This window comes from Nothoprocta perdicaria, unplaced genomic scaffold, assembly GCF_003342845.1.
Source record: "Nothoprocta perdicaria isolate Ctin4 unplaced genomic scaffold, notPer1 scaffold_474, whole genome shotgun sequence".
Classification (NCBI taxonomy): Eukaryota; Metazoa; Chordata; class Aves; order Tinamiformes; family Tinamidae; genus Nothoprocta; species Nothoprocta perdicaria.
Window position 1 is genome coordinate 120511 of NW_020455726.1, and position 23906 is coordinate 144416.

At 40.6% G+C, this 23906-nt stretch overlaps 1 protein-coding gene across 1 annotated transcript in view; it reads left to right on the forward strand.

Moving 5' to 3' along the window:
• Positions 1–462: 462 nt before the first annotated feature.
• TMC2 (transmembrane channel like 2) overlaps positions 463–23906 on the forward strand; it is a 33117-nt gene continuing 9673 nt past the window's right edge. Inside the window, exons 1-16 of the mRNA XM_026047082.1 lie at positions 463–508; positions 820–867; positions 2702–3044; positions 4067–4216; positions 5769–5859; positions 6493–6574; positions 6868–6974; positions 9373–9471; positions 13492–13634; positions 15387–15534; positions 17377–17565; positions 19288–19467; positions 20538–20690; positions 22303–22431; positions 23168–23235; positions 23565–23804. Of these exons, the coding sequence (XP_025902867.1) occupies positions 463–508; positions 820–867; positions 2702–3044; positions 4067–4216; positions 5769–5859; positions 6493–6574; positions 6868–6974; positions 9373–9471; positions 13492–13634; positions 15387–15534; positions 17377–17565; positions 19288–19467; positions 20538–20690; positions 22303–22431; positions 23168–23235; positions 23565–23804 (2216 nt within the window). The remainder of the gene's footprint in view (positions 509–819; positions 868–2701; positions 3045–4066; positions 4217–5768; positions 5860–6492; positions 6575–6867; positions 6975–9372; positions 9472–13491; positions 13635–15386; positions 15535–17376; positions 17566–19287; positions 19468–20537; positions 20691–22302; positions 22432–23167; positions 23236–23564; positions 23805–23906) is intronic.

Sequence of the window (23906 nt, forward strand, 5' to 3'; positions counted from 1 at the left end):
TTACACAGATTGACGCAGGTCAGTAAAGAATATGGCAAGAAGAAAGYTGACACTTTCAAAGCCTGCAGCCGCATGCTGATGTCCGAACCAGACGTGACTTGTGTCTGTGTTTCATATGATACCACCAAATACCCACCAAAGGGCTTTCCTTCATGTTTAAATAATGAAATGCAATGTAATGCCGACAGGTGCTTTTCACACTGAGAAAGGATCAGAAAAGAAAGTGTTTGGATTGGGCTCAGGCAGAAAGGGGTCTTCCCTGCCTCTCCTGCTGTGTTCCTGCCCTCCTGTTTCTGCGTGGCTTGTGAGCAAGAAGTCACAGGCACCTGGATGTCCCCACTTGTGTGCAATGCTCTGGAGACAAGTTCATGGGCACCAGAAGACGGAGAAACCTGTATATAACTGGGGTCTGTGTATGCAATATAGCAGCTACAACATCTGTGCGAAGGACGGGAAGCTGCCATGGGGAAGAAAAGGAAATGTTCRCTAGAGGTCATCATGGAAGATGGTTAGTATCACTACAAGATTTTTTTTCAGTTTGGATACTGCCAAGTGCTTAACAATACGCCTCAGGGCTTTTCAAGCACACGATTTTGTGCCTGTCAAAGAACATGTGTTTTCAGTTCCCTCACACAGGGAACTTTGCTAATTTGCCAGATTAAAAGAAATAATAAGAGCATCACTATAGAAAAAGAATATAATGCATAATCAATAAAGAGTATTCTGTCAATCTCAGGTGGCTGTTAGCTAACTGTGTAAAATATTGTATGTGCAAATCCTAGCAATATCTGCAATTACTCTTCATTCTTTGTCTTGCAGTTGGGATAGAGATTGATGGACAAATTGAAAGTGACACTGACAGTGAAGGTAAAGTAGAGATTAAAAACTGTGCTCTTGTTTTAAAGTAGAAGAAGTCTTTTTTTTTTTTCTGAGGGTTGTGAGTTGCTTCTTGCTCTACAGTAGGAACTGCTTCAAGAGCTACTTGTAAGCAAGCAGATTTTTCTCTTAAGAGTTTGACTTACAATAGTGATATGTTAATGGCCACTCTTAAGTGGACTCTTTCCTTCTATTCAKGCTTGTAAAGTGCAAGGTTGTTGTAACCCATGTCACTCCTGGAAAAATAGGCATCACAGTGAAGCATCACCCTGAGCTGAGCTAAGTCTGATTTGCACAGCACTGACATCCTGCTTGCTTCCTCTGCAGGGTTATTGTTTTTCTGCAATGCTTGCTACTGTAACACACTAGTATCTTTATTGTTTATGACCATGAGAAGACAGAAATGAAAATGGTTTGGAGGCAGATTCATGGCTGATAGCAAAATTGGGAAGAGCCAGTGACAAGATTAAACTCAATTTTATCCTTGCATGTATAGTAAACRAAGAGAAATAGTTAAAGGGTAGGATTGTAACACTAAACATTGAGAGAAAACTAAAGAAAAAGGTTGTAACATCACTGGATGGATGACGTGAATGTACAGCTAAATGGATATTCGTTTCCTATCCTGTGGTGTATASACAGCCTGCATTATCTTTAAAAAAAAAGAAAATAATCAATAGCTCTGATTAATAGCTCTAATAGCTCTTTAGAAGTGAGTTGAAAGTCCCTTCTTATTCTCTATGACAAGRGTAACTACCACCACTTACTAATTTTAAGTAGCACTAGCCAGAAGAATCTTGGTGCTTGTTATTAGTTTATAATCATGCACAAAAATAAAAATTCAAACACTCCAACTCTTTTTTGTTTCTATTTTCTTCTACATTTAGGCTGCACATTTTTCACTCTGAAACCCATTCCTCCTTGCAATTTCCTCTGCCATTRTAATTCCTCCAACCTTGAGGAAAAATTTAATGCCAAAATTTAAAACTTAAGTTTGTATTTTGAACAAGCTATTTTTTCAGTCATAAATTTTAGTAAATTAGAAGCTAAAAGAGTCTGAAAAGCTTACTTTTGATATTAATGTGCTTGGTCGCAGCAGGGAAGGAGTGGTTTGAGTATTTTCTGAATGTTTTTCACTCTTTCCGAAGTATGAAATTTTCACCATTTCAAGTGTTCTAAACTGGAAGTGTTTTTGAACCTGTACAAATGACTTTCTTAGTTTGCAGTGCTAAWGAGAATGAAATGTTCGCCAAAGACTATTTGGCTATTTTCTTCACTGGAAATAAACATCCCAAATAGAAAATTCATAGAAAAAAAATCWCATAGAAATCAAACTTTATCTATCTAAGTTGTACCTCTTCTCTAGAAGATAGCTATCCCCAGACTTAAGAAGTAAGTAGCTTTGAAGGACATAAAACCAACAAGCACATTACGTATTATTTAACTAACTGCCATTTCTGTTTCCATTGTTCTGATATACTTACAGGCTATGAAGATGCCTGTAATGTGCTCTGAGGAACCGGACTTTTATTTTTAGAATTAATTTCCAGTTTTCTTGCAGTCATAAAGCAGCCACTGACGTGCTAAAGTAAGCTTTTCTTCTCTTACATGGGAGTTATATAACCAAGAGCTGGATGTGGCTTTCCTACAGGGCATAAGGCAAAGACCACTGTGCTCAATGAACATCTGTTCATTGACTTCTCTTGAGTTTACATCAGGCACCCCACTCTGTGCTCTTCTTCTGAATCGGTATTGTGCCAACATGGAGAGCTAAGCGTTTCCCTAAGTAGTTTTAATTATTTATTTTTTTTAAATTCCATTGCAGAAGATGAAGCAAAGAAAAAGATACCTAAGAAACAGCCCCGTAGGGAAGCTGTCAGGCCAAACAGACATGGAAGGGAAAGGCAATATAAAATAGAAGATGAAGAAGATAAGGAAGAGGAGAGCAAAGAGGAGGACAATGGTACTAGCCAAAATAGAACCTCTAAGAGAAAAACTCTCCCAAGAAAAAACAATGACAGAAAAATGACAGAAAAGGGCGTAAGCCGGAAGAGAGAGAGGGACAAAAAGGCTCCTACCAAAGAGGAAAAGGATTCAGAAAATAAAGAAAAGAAAACAAACAAAGAGAAAGGAAAAGAGAACAAAGAGAAGAAAGACAGGAGAAGCAGGTAATTTAACTATCCCTAAGTACTGTGCTACATCACAGAACTGCAGTTATAGCTTTATAGATGTGGCCTGAACTTGTGGCATATTGGTCAAAAGTGCTAAACCAATAGACTGGAAGTAACTCGTTCCTCTCTCTCAAAAAGATACAACTCTGAAAAAAAATGCCATGTTATTTCCAAAGTCTTCAGTCAACATTGTTTTATCAACAGGATAGGTCTAGAGATGGTCAGATCCATATATGTAATAGAATCCCAAAGCATACAGTTGGAAATAAAAAAGCCCTCTTTAAATCTAGACATATATTATTGGTTGAGAAATGGAAACACAGAGGCTAAAAGGGATCTCTCATGTTTTCAAGTCTTTTCCCCTGTAAAGTCTTGTTTGTTCCAACCTTCTGCCTCTCCCCATATCTTATTTCCCTCCAAAGATGCAAAAGACATTTCTCTAGAACCAACTACAGCACTAGACAAAGTCTGTGTGGCTGAAATGTGGTCCAGTGCACAATGCTGGGGGAGTTATTGTGGAGTTATTATTGACTCCTGATTATCATGTCTGGAATCAGCCATGCTCTGTCTGCAGAGAGTTGGTGCTGGCACTGCACCAGGCAGCAGGGATAGGGGAGAGGCCACCTGATCCCTAAGGGAGATGCAGGCTCTGGATGGATCCTCAGGATGAAGATAAGGGTTCTGCCCCTATCTCAAGATTTCCATATAGAAACCCCCCAAAGTCTTGGGCAGAGGCAGGTCAGAATCAGAGCAAATACAGCACCAGGAAGTGGGTATCTCCAGCCCTGTGCTGCCCATGTTGCAYCCCTCTACCCAATAGCCTGACCTAGAAGGTGACCACCTTTACTCTAGATGGTGATCCTCAAGCAGGGAGGATGCTGCTTCACTGCAGACCAACAGACAGCCCTGCACATTACATACATTACATGGGGCCCTCTGGGGACAGAGAGATTATGCCCATCCAAACCACTGTAGCTTCCACCCAAATGTGAGCATTCATTCTTATTTGTGCATTCCAGTACTCCTTCCACTTCTAACTCATCCGATGAGGAATCGCTGTCAGAGGAAGAGCTTGCAATGCTGATGGAACAGGTGGAGCAGAAGAAAAAACTAATTTCCACCATGAGGAACAAGCCCTGGCGAATGGTGAAAAAACTTGCAATGCTCAGGTAGCCACCACTCAACAGTAATCCATGTGACAGGAGTGTTTGCTTACTGCCAACTGCATTTTGTCTTTCTCCAAATTTGCATTTCTGCTGCTGACACCCTAACATTCCTGTCTTGGAAAAAGCAATCAGCAGAAAMCTGGCCTATCTCATTTAAACATTCTGGTTTAAATGATCTGAGTTAAAATGTGGAATTCATTTTTCAGTCTCTGTAACCAGAGAAGGGATGAGGTGCAAATCTGTTCAACTGATACTCACAGCTAGGTCATTCTAGCCTTGTATTTAAAACCAAATGATTCACTACTGTCAGACTACTTGTTAAAGCAAACTCTGTGTCCTCCTTTGCTTATTCATGCTCATTGTTAAGCAGAAATCAAAGCAGCAAGGTGACATGTTACTTCACACTTCCTGAAACAGTACGGCTTGGAAAAAGCACTGTACTGTTTAGAGATGTTTATGGAGCAATGATAATATTGCCACACAGACCATATTCAATGTAAGAATAGCAGGGACAGCTGCAGAGACCACTTAGTGTAGGGGAATGAGGAGATGGAAGACAGTGAGGCAGGCCTGTGGGGCTGAGCAGGAAAGTCAAAACCCACTGATCAACATGGAATCTTATAACAAACTGTTTAAGTCTCCGAGGGAATGATCTAAACCCCAGCCCTGTTGATTAAAAGTCACCTGAAGCCCCTTCCTACCAGATGACAATGTTGGCATTCAAACAGCATTGCAAGATGCACAGAGCTCCATAGGGCTGGTTGCTGTCCTGCTCTCCATGTTTGCTTAAGATGCTGCAGATGCACAGAGCTGCAGCAACTCTTTATCTCTGCTTTTCTGTTTCCATACTCCAAAGGCCAAGATCTGCTCCATCCTGCATTAGACCTAGGAGCCCTGAACCCTGCCAATTATTTCTAAAGATCTGGATACAGAAAACTATGTTAAAGCAGCTTTTATATCCCACGGGCATGTTATGAAGCTCATTACAAATAAAATTGTATGACCCTCCTAGTCAGAAATTCTGGGGGGAAAAAAAAAGCAAATATTATTTCTGACATATAGGACATGTCATATAGGATTCTGTCAACTAGCACTCTGCCTAGGATCATGTTTGACACCTTATCTCCATCCTGTCATTTTATCCCTGAACGATGGTAATCATTACCACCCTTTACTGAAATGAAAAAATAAACAATCAAACAAAAACCTGCTGCATTGTTTGTGCAAAGGGCTGTAGGAACGATCTGTGCTGTACATTTATTAGTTAGACAAACTTACTCATGAGACAAGTAAAGAGAAGCACCATTGCGCAGATGAGAAATGTGAAGTACCAAGGGAGTATAAAGGATATCCTGAGTCCCTATATTTAATCTCTTCTTATATCATTTACATCAGCACACCATATAATCTAATTCACAAATGCAGCACACTCTATCAACATCTATCTTTGCTCTGTATTTCCTGTATTTTTCCACTAGTGCAGGCAGTATCATTCACAGAAGTGAAGAGCTGGAGGCCCTTTCACTATTTCAATAACCATCTGGTTTATTCTTAGAGAGGCACAAGCTTTTGTAGAGAAGTTTGAAGGAGCTTTGGGAAAAGGAAAGGGCAAAAAACTCTACGCATATAAGATGATGATGGCAAAGGTAAGCCCTGAAATGATTAAGAAAATATTTGATACTTGCTTACATAATCGCATACTTTTGGCAGAGTTTTTGACCCATATTTGGCATTTGGTTGCAATCTCCAAAATCTCTAAGCTATGCGAGATGGTACCAGCTAAGGATGAGAGAAGTCATGCCAAATTCATGTACTGTCCCATGGATTTCCATAAAATTTCATCTTTCTTGTTAACGAGGAGACAGCAGGGGCAATTGTGACTGTTTTGACACTGAAATGGGAAAGCAAGTTGCACGTTTTCCTAGAGATTATACGGAGAGGCAAAAAAATGGAGCCAGACCTGAGCTGATGAAATCTATCTATAGGAGTTTAGTCATGGGTCTGGGGAGGAAGCATTCAAAACAGTGCTTTCCCCAAAGTCTAGAAAGGTTCAAATTCAAATAATGAACGTTAACACTTGTGAGGGCCTGGGCAGGTGATGGGAGGGTTGGGTTGAAAGTTGTTTCTGAAGGAACACAAAAGATCATAACCAGATCCAAATCAGAGTTTCTGCTTTATATCCATTTCTAGCAATGTTACCAAACTCTAACATTAAAGCCCTCCTACAATAGCCTCCTTGTTCACACCTCTCTGCTCACAATAATGTTGTCTTGTTTCAGAAATGGGTGAAATTTAAGAGAGACTTTGACAATTTTAAAACACAGTGCATCCCCTGGGAGATGAAGATAAAAGAAGTGGAGAGTAAGTTGAAGCCGCTCTGCCATATGAGGTGGCAATAGGACAGCTCTGAATTCACTCAAAACTTAATCCAAATTACTTGTCCCCAGTCTTTGCTCACTTTGGGGTTTAGAAACAAACAAGGGACACGTAACTTTGGTAATGCTGGTCTTTGCTGCCTCCATAACCTTGACTGTAGCAGTGGTGGGGAACTATTGGGAAAGCACCTGGGTGACCTATAGATAGAAGACTCCAGATAAACTGAGTAGAGTTTATACCTCCTAAATTTCTAACCACTAAGTATCTTCTGGTTCAAGGTCATTTTGGCTCCTCAGTTGCTTCCTACTTCATATTTCTGCGATGGATGTATGGAGTAAATCTTGTCCTTTTTGGATTAATATTTGGACTGGTCATAATTCCAGAGGTAATTATTCTCCTTAGCTTAATTCAGCTTTCAGTAGTATTCAGCTCAGTGATTACCACAAACATGGGACTGACGACACAAACAAGTCTGTTATAATTACGCTTTAAAAGATCAAAATGTGTGAGAATGATATATACAAATAATGGCTTATAAGGCTGTTACTGATACTGAAGCAGAAGTTATATTGAAAACAGTACGCTTAAAATGCTATCRAAGATCCTGTCCATCCACCAGCTAAAACAGGAACTCAGAAATCTAAATTGATGGTATTTTTACATTTTGACTGAAGTGAAAAACATAACCTGGAAATCCTCTTAGGTAGAAGCTCAGGTCCACACGAGATGTAAGAAATGAGCTCTCTTCTTAAAATGATTAAGAAAACGCCATTGAGAGGATGGCAGCTTCTCAAACATTTTACTTGCTTTTTCTACTGTAAAAATCACAATAAAGATGTTGAAGTAGGCACAATTATTCCTACTTGATTATCAAGAACCAGAATTATTGGCTACAATTAAGACCTTATTGGGTTAACTGAGTTCACTTTTGACATAAATTCAATTTAAAGAGCACTCACAAATTCAAGTATAAGGTGACAATGGAAATCTGCCCAGATATCTCATGGATGGCTTCAATGCTGGAGTCTCCTTCTTTGGTCTTAGAGATCAACTCTTTGGTCAACTTGTTTGAGCAGATTGCCCTAGAGTTAGGAAACCCATAAACTCTGTCAGCATGGCTCAGCTTGGCAAGACTGGACTCAAAAGCACCTGCTTCCAGTTTCTCCAGCAGCGTGACTGTATGCCCTTAAAACCATAGAATCTTTATGGTTGGAAAAAACCTTCAAGATCATCAACCTCAACCACAAGCCCTTCAACACCACGTCTGTTAAACCATGTCCCTATGTGCCTCATCTACACTGCTARGAGTGGTGACTCCACCACTTCCTTGGGCAGTCTGTTCCAATGTTTGGCTTCTCTTTCCACGTAGAAATTTGTCCTGAACCTGCCCTGGCACAACTTGAGGACATTTCCTCTTGTCCGTGAAGGGGCTCAGCCCCTGTGCAAAAGCCACGGCAGAGCCCTGAGGAAGGAGCTATCCTGTGAATGAACAAATGATTTCCCAAGAACTTGACTAATGCTTGTTTGAGAAATAACCCCTTTCTGTACTTCTAATTGAGATGATTCACTAGGAAGAGGTTTATTTTTATTTTTCCACTTCTAATTGTGCTTGGAGAAGGAGAATGATCCCATAATCAGCTTCATATGATCATTTACAGAAGAATTTTTTAATGGTGCCATTATAGCTAGGCTAAATTACTCTATACAATTTTCAAAGGCTGTGCAGTCCACAGACAGTGGCATCTGTTGTGTTCAATGAAGTTTTTTATAGAACAAAAATGCAGCATATAGTCTCTCCTGAAGACCATGCTTTTGTTCTTCTTTATGTGGTTGTTCACACTATCAAAAATATAAACTCTGTTTCCTCCCGGAATGAGGAGACATAACCATTAACACTGCACAAAACAAATGTATTTTTGTAAAGAACTATACATATGGTAGAGGATAAAATAGCTTTATATAATTTGTCTTTGAAGTATGCACACTATTACTCATTGCCTACTAAGCTGTTACAATATGGAGAGTAGCTTGGCAATAAACATTTAATCATAAATGGTTTCAAAATTAATTAGATAGTCCTGAAAAATAAGCGATTGATAATATGCTAGGATCCTATGAATGTTAATGAGATATTTTGGTATGTGCAACAGAATCTGCTTATAAATATGTTATTAACTCTCTTTAGCCCTTGAAGTTCTCCCTGTGAACTTCAACAACTGCTGGACTTGCTGCAGTTCTGCCTCGCCTGGTGCCCTTAGGACAGATTATGCCATAAAACCTGTTCCTTGTGTCATGCTGTTGGTTCCATCCACACTTCTTGCCCAAACCAAACTGCACTTGACCTCATCTTGAGAGCATTTCTCCTTTCAAGGTTATGTAGTATGAAATCTATCACAGGCTTGACCAAATGCTCTTGACTCCCCTCAAGGGAAGAGTCAAGAGTCTTGTATACACAGATAAAACTAATCCCTTTAAAGCATTAGACCCATGAAGTTCAAGTGAAAAAGCCTCTTTCTAAACTAAGGACATTTAAATGGGAATTGTTCATGGAGAGAGAGAATTCCTTACCAAAATACTTGCTGTGCAATGGCTGTTACTAGGGAAAGGAAGCTCCTATGATTATTTGGGTGAAATTAACTCTTTTAAGCTGCAGCTTTGGTATTAAGAAGATATATATTAAAAGAAGAAACCAAACAGAATTAAGGAAATATTTAAGAAAATAATGAGAGAAGTTCTACAGTGTGTTATATTACATATGTATCATCATTATTAATGCTCTCCAGGTCCTGATGGGAATGCCATATGGGAGCATGCCGAGGAAAACTGTACCCCGGGCTGAACAAGCAACAGCTATGGATTTTTCAGTTCTTTGGGATTTTGAGGTAAGTATAGAACAGTTAATTGTAAGAGATCAATTGAATTCCTGGTAAAATCATCAAAAGTTATCATCTACAGACCTAGACTCAATTCAAAGGTAAATAAAGCAACACATATACTTTTTGTAGAAGACAAAGATACTACCTGAGCAGCAGATAGTGCAGGTCCCCATCATGTGCATATGCAGGCATCTGCCTGTGGACTAGAACTCTTTTCATGTACAAATGAGCTTACTGTCCTATGCCACACATGCATTTACACAAATACACGAACACATGCATATATTTCTTGGTTTTGCAGGAGCAAAGCAGACATATGTTCACTCAAAACAGCWCGTGTCATGTCTGAACACAGAGCTGGCTGACACCATCCAAGACGTGTCTCTTTGAGGTCACTGAGGTGCAAAAGGACAAAATTCACTACAGCCAGTGGAGTTATGCAKCTCCATACTGAAGAAAAGAACAAGAAATTTAGGAACACAATGTCTGTCTGAAGCACTAGAAGATGAAGGTTTTTCACYTTTTAATGATCATTAGGAGAAGCAGATGACTGCAGAAAGTGTACCATGGTGACTTTGGTACAGCTCATTCAAACCACATTCCACTTAATGTAGTAATCCAAAAAAATGACTTTGAAGTGCAGGTCTTGTTTACCAAGCAGGGAACATCTTAAAATGCCAGAGAATTTGCTTATAACCTTGGGAGGAAGATCGTTCCCCCTCATCCTTGCCACCAGTAGGCCTGTGAAATATTTTTACATGTCTTAAGCTGGTGCAGGTTTCAGATTTGCATCTGAAAGGAAAGGCTGAGCTTGCAGCAGCTCACTAGCTCTGCTCAGGCATGGCTGCAGTATTGGTTCAGATCCAGGACTGTTAGACTCAAACTGCTTACAAGCCACAGAACTAAAAATCTGGGCTAAGTAACCAGCATCTTCATACAAGAAGAAAACGRGATGGGAAATTAATGAAATAAAAAGGAATAATGATGGTCTGCAGGGGATCTGTTTGCGCTTCATTAGTAGCAGCATTGCAGGTAGTGAGGAAGATTTCAGTCTAGGCACACGGGTATTAATGAGGTAAGATGCTACAAAACCRTCCTCTCAGGTTGTCAGGCACCACTAGGTGCACTTATGCATATCTAACATGAAGATCTTGCAAGCCTATTCTCTGGAAACCAGCCTACCTGAAAGGCAGTTCAGGTTGACCACCCAGAGTTATTCTTTGCCTTAGAGGAGTTAGGCCAAAGGAATTGTTTTTAGAGGAGACAGTAGTTCCCGAATATAAAAAGATGGTTATTGAGAATAAAGATAATCCAATATGGCCAGTTCCTTAGGATCTCACTTTCAAAGCTGCTATTTCTTGATTTTTTTTAAAATGCTATCTGGCACTGGTGCGCATATTACATTATTACATTATTACATTATTACATTATTACATTATTACATTATTACATTATATACATACACTATGTATATATATATATATATATGGTTATTTTCTTTGGAAAATAACCATAAAAAACCATACCTTTACCAGGCTTACAATAAAAATCAAGGTAATTTCCTTTGTTAAAAAAATATTAACAAGCTTTTAATACTTGTGTGTAAACGAATCTTATGCAGTCACACCTTTGTATGCTGCTTATTTTCTGCTAAGGATCATTTAAGTCTCACTCTCCCAGTCCTTTAGCTGACTTGCAAGCATCTAAAATTGACCAGAGCCAATGCTGAACTAGTGATATATCAAATCACACTGCAGTGAACAAAAAGCTCATCTGAGCAGCACTGTGTAAAAACACAGGAAGCATCATTTAAATCCCTTCCCCTAGAAAAATAAAGAGAGAAAGAGAAAGAGAAAGAGAAAGAGAAAGAGAAAGAAGAGAAGAGAAGAGAAGAGAAGAGAAGAGAAGAGAAGAGAAGAGAAGAGAAGAGAAGAGAAGAGAAGAGAAGAGAAGAAGAAAAAAAAGAAAAAAGAAAAGAAAAGCCAGGTATGTGCTGCTGAACTGCAGCTGCTGATTTTGTTCGAGACCATAAATTGAACACATTACAGTAAGGAAATTTGTTCTTGTATGAGGCTGTACTGTTGCATTAGAGCAAAGGACTATTGACTGCGACTGGGCTCCTACCTGGTACTCGGCGCACACATCTACATTCCCCTGCGGTCACTGAGGGCTTCATCATCCACCCGCTTCTGCCAGACCGGCCCTGTCCTGAGCCTGCTCCCTTGCTGCTTGACATCAGGGAGCAATTGCACCAGTGGCTCATCTGGCAGATTAGAGAAGTGGTCTCCAGCCGCGGGGCATTGATGTACAGCTATAACTTACGCAGMCAGAAGATGTCAAATTAAGCCTTCACAAAGCCTTGCCCTCTGAAAAGGAATAAAYGTTTATACCAGTAGGCTCAGTAGGAGAAGTGCATGGGAGAAATACATTTCAAAGCAGTATTGACGAATAGTCAATACTGCAGTCCCTGAAAAATACATTTCAACAGAGAGGAGCCAGTGGAAATGTATGATTTGGCAGCAAGTAGGTCAGTTCACCCATTTCTAGAAGAGTAGAAAGAAATATATCTCACTTGGACATCAGACACTGTGTCTCACAAATGGAGTTTAAAGAACATGCTGGATGATGTGGAGACACTCGTTTTCTGGTCCCTAGAATATGATGTATCGGAAAGATAAAGGTTTGCAATTCCAACCTGAAAATAAACCTTGCTAGTGCATCATCTTTATATTTTATGATGCTTTTTGCCTTGCAACTCCCCAGCCCCCACTGTACGTAACATGCTACAGACCTCTGGCCTGTCAGGAGCAGTCTTGCTGTGTCGCCCCAAGTGGCTCAGCAGAGCTGGCCAAGAAACGTGCAAAGTTATCCTGTACTGGTGGCACAGCACTTCACGCAGAATGAACACGCAGCTAATGTTGCAGCCAAGGATACCAACGTTTATATTAGATTAGGAATGAAAACACGTAGTGCTTAGGGGGATCCTCATCTTATTGATTAAATGAAAGTGGTCAAATACTGTAACAGAGGCCCAGAGAGACTGTGCGATCTATGTAGACTTTCAAAACTCAACTGGCCAAAGCTCTGAGCCACAGGATTTAATTGTGAAGTTGTCCTTGCTTTGAACAAGGAGCTGGACCTATATGACCTCAGAGCTGAAATCCTAAATACTCAGTGTTGCTAAACTAGATCCAGTTTCACAATATCTCAATTTTGGTTCTTCAAAAAACTTAATCAGAGAGGAATTTCCTCTACTATCACAGCTAGACTGATTTCCTGCACATAACTTATCAACTGAAAGGTAAGAGACAAAAAACCAACAGAATGTACAATATGCAATGATATATAACAACTTGGGTGAGATATGACAGAAAAATAGGAAAAAATGCCTAATGCAGGTTAGAAGATACGCACACTCATTGAATAGTACAGCAAAAAATAGCTCTGCTTACGACAACTTAGCTGATATTGTGTCAKAGCTTTGCTTTCACAGAAAATAATGCTTTGATTTTAGTCTTTAGTTACATTTACTTTGCAGGAGGTAGCCTGTAAAAGGAACTAAATCTGCAGGGGACCAAACATCAGCTGCCTCCTCGCTGAAAGAAAAAGTATCATATCATGGTGGGAAACCCCTTTACGATAGCATTTTCACATGATCCGAATCTTTGATACTGGGTTAGAGAAACAGATGGGCTACAGCCACAAAGAGTAATAAGTTGTTTTCTGCTAGAGATGAAACAATGATAGATAAAAACTRCATTTTACTTTTGAGCTAGTATTCTCTGATGAGCCTTCTCTCTTCCTTCCTCTTGTAAGGAAGCTACAAACAGTACATGAACGCCTTTCAAAGATGATAGGGCAGCAAACGGCTGAAAATGAGACACTAAAAATGTTGCCAAGATGATTTTCTTTATTTCAAGTCTTCTCTTTTCACCAAAATGGGGACAAGTATTTTGCAGCAAGCCTCTTTCCTGTAGAATAAAAGCTGCACTACTTACGCACAGTTTGCTTTTGGTTTTYCTCCAGGGATACATCAAGTACTCGGCACTCTTTTATGGATACTACAATAACCAGCGGACAATTGGCTGGTTAAAATACAGGCTACCGATGGCATATTTCATGGTTGGGATCAGCGTATTTGGCTACAGCCTGATGGTTGTTATAAGATCGTAAGTATGGTTTGGGTTCCCGTCTCTTCCATATACACCCCCGTGTGTCTTGCATCGCATTTCCCCTCCATCAGGCACAGCTAAATGCTTGGTTCAGCTAGTGTGACACCCACAGCCCCAGCAAGGACACCATGGACATGGAGCCTGGCAAGTCTTGTGGCTTTGCAGGATGCTGGGCCCTGCAGCAGTTTGGGCACCATGAAAYGCTTTGCCTCTCCATGGTGTGACTCAAGCAAAATCATACATATTACATAGAAGCACTAAACTTCTGTCAAATAAAGTATAAGGGGGCATTTTCAGACTTCCCTGCTACTTTCCTTAACAGTTTTCTAAGAAAACTTAGGACTGTAGAAGAAAGACACTGGAAATATCCTCTGAGTGAAGGAAATACTCCATTGTCATCACAGTAGCCCAATATAAATCCAAGGTAATTGCCCTGTATGTGCTGTGTGCCTCTATAACACCTGAAAAATAATTGCAAGCAATTAATTTACCAAAGCTTAATGAACTATTGATGTTCTGCTGGGTGCTCTTAGCATCTCAGCTGACAAGTCTTGATACTTGTCAACTGGACACATCACAAAACAAAACTCCATCGATGGCTCCTCAACATGAATGCACCACCTCTGCCTCAAAGTCCCTGAGCCTCTGACCCAAGATGGATGGGAGAGCACTGGAAAAAGCAGGGTTTTATGCTTGCTGCATTTACATACTCTTAATTCAGCATCCACTGCCAGCTCCTGTCATGGGTTAGAYGGAGTCTGCTTTGAGATGCACCCCAAAACAATCAGCACAGTGAAGAGTTTTAATGCTGGACCTTGAACAAGCCCTGACTGCTGGTACGCCATCCCATGCACTGATGATAGTTCCTTGTCTCTCCCTGGCTACTAGAACAGAGGCAAGCAGGGTATRAACCAAAGCACTTCTTGCTGTTCAGAGCATCTCTGCAATGCTGGAAATAAAACCTCTTTTTTCCTGAAAGCACATGATCCAAAGATCATCCTTCCTTCCTTTGCAAGAAAGAAGAAGCTGTTGTATTAGCTATTGTATTGAAACTACTGCTGTGCTGCAGAAATAGACCTTAGAGTCCTTGGTTAGAGTAGGACATGGGGATTTGCAGTACATGTGCCATGAAATATAGTCTTCCTTGAGAGACTGATGCTAGGAACTCTAATGAGAGTTACATAAGTATTTCAGGGATCAAATAATAGAGAGGGAATAACAGAAGCCATGTCTGTTCCTATACTGAATAACAAGAATAATCCTTTTTCTTTCTTTGCATTGATTTACTGCAAGCTCCTTGACTCCAACCTTTCAATGCAGATATTGAAATCTCAATAAAACTTCAAGTCGTGGTAGTAGAGTGGTACCCATGTTTTTTGACTTAATTTAACTCGCTAAAGATAACTGTTATCCTTTACCCTACAGACCAGAAGCACTGTAAATAGACTTTTTTTTTTCATACACTACGTGGTAGAAGCAATTCCTGACTTACTTTAATCACCAATCATAATTTTTATTTACAGTATGTTTTCTAAAACAAAACCTGTACAGTCCTGAAGATCCCACCTGACAACTCACAACAGGTCAAAGAGAACAATCACATAGATAAACCCACGCACTGTCACCTTGCTTCCCTTCCGTATCTACCAGCAATCTCAAGTCATCTGCCTTGCTCTGTAATGCTCMATCACATCTAGTAGCTCTGTGGAACACTTTTTCTGACCTTGCATGATACATGTTCCTATACAGGATGGCACGCAATGCAAATGAGAGTACAGGAGAAGGGGATGATGAAAATTTCRTTTTCAGCTGGAAAATGTTCACTAGCTGGGACTACCTCATTGGAAACCCGGAGACAGCAGACAACAAGTTTGCATCAATCACCACCAGCTTCAAGGTAACCCTAACTGGCATTTCCCAGCTTGTGGGGATGCTCCTAGATCCCACCACAGCAGAGGTTTAAGGGGAAAACAGGATACCTATATGGCATCGCTCAGTGCATCAGGGTGTGGTACTGATCCATGACATTCCAGCTCCTGTGCCCTCAGTCACCCCCAACACTCTCTTTAGGATTTGGAAGACTGTATACATATGAATTTCCTCTGGAATGGGAAATAGAGGCAGGTTTCAGTGGGGATGTGGGGACCTTAATCCTTCCCATCAACGTTTTCTCCTCTGTCCCATGCGAAAGGGATCCACATGCTGTTGTGGGCCAAAAAGCTGGGGCAGCTGCAGAGCTACAGGAATAGGATGGGAATAGGGGGCACAACCCACCCCACCACATGAAACCAAGCCTACACACAGAACTCCAAATGTGGCCAAGGGGGCCACAGTTTCCTCTTTCCTTCTCTCGTATCCCCRGCTAAATCTACATTCACATAGCAGAAGCAGGATAAGCTTTGGGCCAGCCTCATTCCTTTCCTAGCATTGATTTTATTCTGCAGCTTGATGCACAAGAGAAGATAACAGTTCCACAGGATGTTATTCTCTGCTGTACAGCTTGTCTGTCCTGCTTCTCTGTTGTACTTGTATCCAAGCCTCATCATCTTGAATTCCAGAAATGCCCTCTCAAAGACTCCGTAAAATTACCCTGCATTTTTTTTGTATTGTTCTGAATTCTAATACTCTCCCACAGATCCTGCAGAAACTCCTTTTGCTAAAAAAAAAAAAAATATTTGCTTTTAAAACCCAATTATAGTGCTTTCCTTCTTTAATTTTATGAAGTGTGTGTGTGTGTATATATGTATATATAAAGTATTGTTGGAAATACTGAAGAAAACAGTCTTTGGATAACAAATTTCTAAATAATCTTCTGCTCTGTAAGTCCTCTTTTAATCATAACTAGTTTCAGAAAAAAAAAATGACAAAAGTAAAATATCCCAAGCAGTAATTTTTGTGATTAGAAAAAAAATATAGAGAGGAAAGCCTATATGTATTTAGCATCTCTTCAAGGAAGAGCATTTCATACAATAGCCCATGCCACAGTCTTTTACACACTCAAAACATATGGTTGGGTGGAGAGGAAAAGCAATAGCTAAAAGAGAAGTCAGTCAGCACATAGCTACTTGATCTTAAAAAGAAATTCATTCAGTTCAATCTTTTTTTCCCATGGAAAACACTCAAAATAAAGCCCCATAGAAGTCGGACATCATGGTAGCACTGGACATCAAAAATATAATAAAATCAAAAGAATCTTTGCTAACGTGCACAAATGAATATTTCAGGGTGTAAGAGAGCTAAGATAGGATACTGCGCAGGAATTAACCACAAAATTATTCACAAAATGGAAAAAAAAAAAAAAAAAAAAGCCCTAACTGCTGGACAATTTTTAAGTGCCCAGACAGCTTTGTTTGTGAAAAATGACACGCAAGAGATGATTTGATAACAGTGTGCAGCTACCTATGCAGGAGAAAATAGGGAGATCTAAAAGGCCCTGTGGTCTGGCAGCCACCAACAGCCAGGTTCAGCCTCAGCAAGGAAGTGCTTTACTTCAGAGTGCRATTTCCCAGCTACCCTGTCCTGGGAGGTGGCAGGCTGTTCACCACCTGATGTCTTCCAGTCATGCTGGGATGCCTCTAGGAAGTTTCGTCTGAGCCTAACAAATTACTGAGTTCAATATAACCATAATAGCATGGAATTACATTTTATAGGCTAGAAAATGATCTGATGTTGCCTTCTAGCCTTAGGCTCTGTTCTCCTACATTCATGTTACTATTCTGTGCATATATCTGCTTTTTAGGAATCTATTGTGGATGAGCAAGAAAGCAACAAGGATGAGAACATCCACCTGAGAAGGTTCCTGCGGGTGCTGGCRAATGTGCTCATCATATGCTGCTTGTGTGGCAGTGGTTATCTCATTTACTTCGTTGTGAAACGTTCCCAGACTTTTTCCAAAATGCAAAACATTGGGTGGTACGAAAGAAATGAGGTAAGAAAACTTTACTTCCAGTTTTCTACTGTGAYAGCCTTCACTGGACACCAGCATAATCATTGCCATAGTTTTAGGGTGTCATTCAAGGCAGAGACAACTCCTTATCAGTGCTCAGAAGTCCCTCAGTGATTTTGTACTTGGATTAGTCAGGAAGCTCACAGAGAGTTTCTAGGACAAACCAACTATTCTTGTGGATAGGGTAAAATAGTCTCAYGATCAATTGCAATAAAATTGCAAAGTCAATGGGTCTTTAGCATATACATCCCTTACCAATTCTTAAGGCATCTACACTGAATTGCACATTAATRCTTACAAATTGTATTGTGCCAGAAAGCTCTCTGTGTGTTAGAGAGATCCGAGCTCTGATACAAAGCCATTTATGTCCCATACAAAGCTAAACCATTTATTGAATAATGAGAAAAGAATCTGTCAATCTACAGAAAAATGTAAGTTGTCTGTTTTCTTTTTTATCTGATTTTGGAATAAAAAGGGGAAATTTTGAAGATTTTGACACAATATCATTTCCATCTTTGCAAATGTTTGATTTCAATTATACTATAATGTACTGTCAACTATAAATTTTCACAGCTCCCTCAGAAAGCCTTAACAAATTAACACTTGCTCTCAATATGTTTTGATTTACTTCAGTCAACTTTTCCCAAAGGAAAAATAACATTCAAAAAAAAAAATGGTTTAACATCTGAGACTTTTCTGTTGATAAGACCTCAGTATGCACAACTCTGGGTACTTGCTCCTTTTCCCGGAAGATGTATATAAAAAAAGAGACTTGTGAGTCAGCACTCAACAGTGGCTCTTCAGATGCAGTTCCCTGCAGGCCAATGGACGTTATGCAAGAAATGATAAAGCCACCAAGTCATGGCTGAGTTAACACTGGTTGGTAAATGACTTAATTGACTTTAATGCAACTTAGTGTTTTGCGGAGAAACAAAAAATGAAGAGGACATATTCCCTTGTGCTTCAAAACTGAGTCCATTCAGTGTTTCCATTTAAATCTGTAATCATCTATTGCCAAAGCAAAGGTGCTGAACATGGAAAATAAACATTAGCATTGACTAATTGCTTTAGGCACACAAGCCAAGTCTTGTGATTCCCCCAAAATTAAAATAGGAACCTAAAAGCTGATGCAGGCAGTAGTACATGAAGAATAGAGAAAACTAAATATTTATGAGTATGAACTGAAGGGGAAGAATTTTTTCTGAGCTCATCCCTTTGAGAAAACAGCAAAAGCGCTCCTGCAAGAGCAAGTCATACACCCAACGGTCAAGTCTGATGCTGTGCTAACCACAAACCAAGCAAAGCCAGGAGCTGAGCTTATTTTAGCTTCTTCTCCTTCATAAATTCTTAAGAATTCTCAAAATACTTGTTGACAAATTGCCTGTACTCTGCTCCATGTGCCGGTCAGTCTAAATCTGCGATAAGCCTCCCTGAGTGGAAAAGAGCAGAAACTAATCTGGTGACATGCTATCACAAAATGAAACTTTCCCTTTGTTATGTACCATTTCCACATTTGCTGTCCTGTTCTAATGGAAAATTGTTTACCAAAATTAAAGAGATCTGTCCTTTTACTCCTCAGCAAAACCAGGCTGCAGTGGCCACACTATATGAAGTTCTTGCACTCATACTTYAGATAACTGCTCAAAGTAACATGGTCACTGTTGTTAGTATTAGTAGCAGTAATTTAATCTTCCTTTTCGGCAGGTTGAAATTGTGATGTCCTTGCTGGGTATGTTCTGTCCTCCTCTGTTTGAAACCATCGCTGCACTAGAAAATTACCATCCCCGCATCGGGCTGAAATGGCAGCTGGGGCGGATCTTTGCGCTCTTCCTTGGGAATCTCTACACGTTTTTGTTGGCCTTGATGGATGATGTCAATGAAAAAGTAAGATCTTAGTCAAAAGGGCAAGCTCACTTGCATTTTTTAGCACAGCCCATCTCTACAGCATGGACAACCATTCCCTTTGCAGCAAGCAGTCCTGCAGTCATCACTTCCTCCCTCTCTGATCCTCTCAAGCACGGACAGCAGCCGCTCAGGGGTCACTCACAACCTGGAGGGGTTTTAGAGTTGTTTTAAGAATGGAGTTACCTGCTGAATGGCCTGTATGAGCAAATCAAGAAAATGCTCCTAGGTCTATCAAGCTTGCCAGAGATTCTCAAACTTCTTTTTATAGCCCTGAAAACAGCCTGGTGATTGTCTCCTATAATCATAGAATATTMGAGTAATTTGAATTTTTTCCATCCGACACTCTTTGCAATTTCTATTAATGCAGGCCCTRAGGATATAGTTTATAATCCTTTCCTCCCATCCCTCCCCTCTTTAATATTATCTTGGCAGTGTGTTGCAGGCAGATAACCACAGGAAAGGATAAATGTCTAACTGATCCGTAGAAAAAATGACTCCATTTTAAGCTGAGAAAAATAATAGGAATTAGAGAGGTTTGCTCTGCTCTGAGAAATGAGAAAACAAAGTGAGCAAGGAGGACTGCAGTGGAGGCTCATACTTACAGCAAYCCAGTTTTCTTGCTTATCATAGGCCATATTCCCCAACCTTGACTGACCTTAGAGGAGCTCCAGCTCCTCCTGTAATGCCATTCATGTATAGGGACTAAGCTAGTGGCTACCACAAAGAAGGAGATCAGAGTCCAGCTCAAGCAAGGACTGCCAAAAGCAGATTTTGGAAAGACTAGTCAGTATTTGCTTGCTAAAATCATCAATGGACTTTAGGTCTGTAGAGASTGCCTCCCTATTCCCAGCTACAGAAAGCACATTTCCAATGCTAGGCCTGCAACTCTGTATAGGCACTTTCTTGTATTAGAAATGGTAACTGATAGAAAGGGGAARGGAAACCTATAATTTGGATCTGAGTGCAAGTTAGCACCAGCTCAGTCCACTGCATCCCCTCGGGATCCATTTGCAGACATTTTAAGCCAGGATGACCTCTCTCCCATTCAGCTGGCTGAAGAGGATGTGTTGAAGAACATCACGCACTGGACCCTGCTTAACCACCACAACTCGTCCGCAGGGAATGGTAGCACTGCCACCCTGCCTCCCCTTGATCCAGCAGACGTACCCAGGGGACCTTGCTGGGAGACAACCGTTGGCATTGTAAGAAATTCATAATAYACTAAAGCTCCGGATTGGCTTGGGTTGTTGCTTTCAGTATTTCCAGGATTGAGGATTTTCTTATATATGCTATGTCCTCTTCCAAATCCTCACATAGCAAGGCTATTTAACTGTATGGCCATGGATCTGTATGGTCATAAAATACACAGAAAGAAAAGCCTGGGACACCCACAACTCTGTAGTATTTTCAGTGAAGAGCATAGGTGATTCCCACTTTATGAAACTGTCAAGAAATGTTACCTTCAGAAGCACTGGTACTTTCTTCCTGCCACCTTAACTTGTTAATTTTCAGTTGATATTACATCTTTCAGAATAACTGAGAGAAATCCTACAGTTTTACAAGAGTCACTGGCTTTTGCTCAGAACCTCTTCCACAGAGGAAATAGAGTCCACAGGCAGGTGACTCTGAATCAAGCACTAATTTCAAACAGGGCTTCTTCAGAACAAAGAAATCCCTGTAAGACTCACAAAAATAAGCCAAAGTAAGGTAGAAATTTCTGTAAAGCATTTGCAAACCGTAAAACTGCAAAATCAAAATTGGCCTCTGTGTATACATATGTTTTAGAATAACATTTTTGCAGCATTAGCATTCTGCTTTATTTTTATGTGTTATAACAATATGTAATGCGGTCAGTAGAAACTAGCAGCAACTGAGAGGGCTAACAGCTCTAATGGAGTTTGTGGTTACGAGGTGCAGAAATGAACCTTAAGCACTGCTGAGAGTCTGAAAACAGAGAGATGTTCGTGGCATGTCTTTCTGAAGGTTACTCTCACACAGCCCCTAGCCAGCACAGATTAGGGGTTGACCTCCTGCAAAGCAGCTCCATGTGGAAGAATCTGGTAATCCTGGGTGACAAGTTAACCATGAGTCAGCAGTGCCCTCATAGCCAAGAAGATCAATGGGATCCTGGCCTGCATCAAGAGGATGTTGCCAGCAGGTCAAGGGAGGGGATCCTGCCCCTCTACTCAGCTCTGGGGAGGCCGCACCTGGAGTATTGGGAGCAATTCTGGGCTCCCCAGGACAAGAGAGATGTGGAGCTTCTAGAGAGGGTCCAGCAGAGAGCGACAAAGATGATTAAGGGACTGGAATACCTCTTGTATGAGGAGAGACTGAGTGAGCTGTTTAGCTCTCCTGTTTAGCCTGGAGAAGAGAAGACCGAGAGGAGATCTGATCAATATGTGTAAGTACCTGAGGGGAGAATGTAAAGAAGATGGGGCCAAACTCTTCTCGGTGGTGGCCAGTGACAGGACAAGGGGTAATGAGTACAAGTGGAGGCACAGGAAGCTCCATCTCCATGTGAGGAAGAACTTCTTCACTGTGAGGGTGCCAGAGCCCTGGAACAGGCTGCCCAGGGAGGTTGTGGAGTCTCCTTCTCTGGAGATCTTCCAAACCCACCTGGATGCCGCCCTGTGCCCTGTGCTCTGGGTGTCCCTGCCATAGCAGGGGGTTGGACTGGATGATCTCTAGAGGTCCCTTCCAACCTCAGCCATTCTGTGATTCTGTGATTAGGAAAAATGGCTTAATAAAATAAAATCCAGAATAGGCTACTGAAATTATAGGAGCTAAATGTGCTTTCCTTGTTTCAAATCGCAGGAGTTTGTAAGGCTCACTGTGTCCGACATCTTAGTGACATTCGTAACCATCCTTGTGGGAGATTTCATCCGTGCCTGCTTCGTCAGATTTGTGAATTATTGCTGGTGYTGGGACCTAGAGGCTGGATTTGTAAGTCAGTGTCTTTTATCTGAGAAGATAAAATTAATATAGGGTCGTATGTTAAAATATATTTGAAAGATGGGTTTTGAGTGGTTCTAGRTACCTTCTCGTCTTTTTTGATATTCTAATTGGCATATTTATTCTCTGCATTAGTTTTATCCGATAAAGAACTTCTACAAAAATACAATTCTCTCTCCCAYTCAGGAACTTGAATCATGAAGTCAAGTTCCAAAAAATATTATGATATTCATTCAATAGTTAAGATCTCCCAAATTCAGACTCTTTTATGCTCAGCTCCCCTTCTCAAAGCCCCAGACCTCTGTTCATTGCCCACTTTGCAGGCTGTAGTGTGCTATGCTCACAACATGGTCTTTTGATCTATGTTGGAAGCTGATGTTATTTTTTGCCACAGTGAAATAAGGATTTTTTTTTTCTTTCACGTATGCATAACACACAGTACAGGACTCTTTAGTAGATACAAACACACAACAAATGTAAGCACCTCAGGGTATCCTTCCAATTTTCCATAAGCCAATAGAGTCATGCTCTCCAAACAGCCCAGTGCACAGTAGCTCCATTTTTGCTTTCACACATCTGTTTCTGGACATTCAAGCAGTATGCGTGCAGCAGGAGACCTCCCACAAATACTTTCACTCCAGGTTTAAATAAGCATCCCTATACCCAGCAAGAGCAAGCAATAGCACATCCTTCTGGTAGCAACAAACTCTTTTTTTTCTCCATGTAGCCCTCCTATGCTGAGTTTGACATCAGTGGCAATGTTCTGGGTTTGGTCTTCAACCAAGGAATGATTTGGTAGGTTATATTTCTTTYCTGGTTTTCATGTTCTTTAAAAAACTTTCCATTGAGGCTGCAGAGCATTCAATCTTGTGAACTGGACTGGTCCGATTCTGGTCCCAAAGGACCAGTTCAATATCCAGTCCTCAAATCACTGGACTGAACTCCTCCCCAACAAGGTTCTCAGCACATGCTGTTTAAAGGCTTGCCCATCTTGTTGTGGGCAAAGTACTGAGAAGGTGGGAATTTGAAAGCCCAGGAAATCCCTATTGGGATTGGTAATGGCTATTACCAAAAATGTCTAGTCAAGCAAAAAATAACACCTGTTCTTCTCCTTTCCTTTTCAGGATGGGATCCTTTTATGCACCAGGGCTTGTGGGTATAAATGTGCTGCGTTTATTAACGTCCATGTATTTTCAGTGCTGGGCTGTCATGAGTAGCAACGTCCCTCATGAGCGAGTGTTTAAAGCATCGAAGTCTAATAATTTTTACATGGGACTTTTGTTGTTGATCCTGTTCCTCAGTCTCTTGCCTGTAGCTTACACCATCATGTCCCTGCCTCCGTCCTTTGACTGTGGACCATTCAGGTATTAATAAAATAACAAAATGCTAGTTTTCTATCTTGATATAAGAGTATTTTCATGAAATTAAAAGGCTTTTTATCCAACAGATAAGGGGGAAGTACCTAA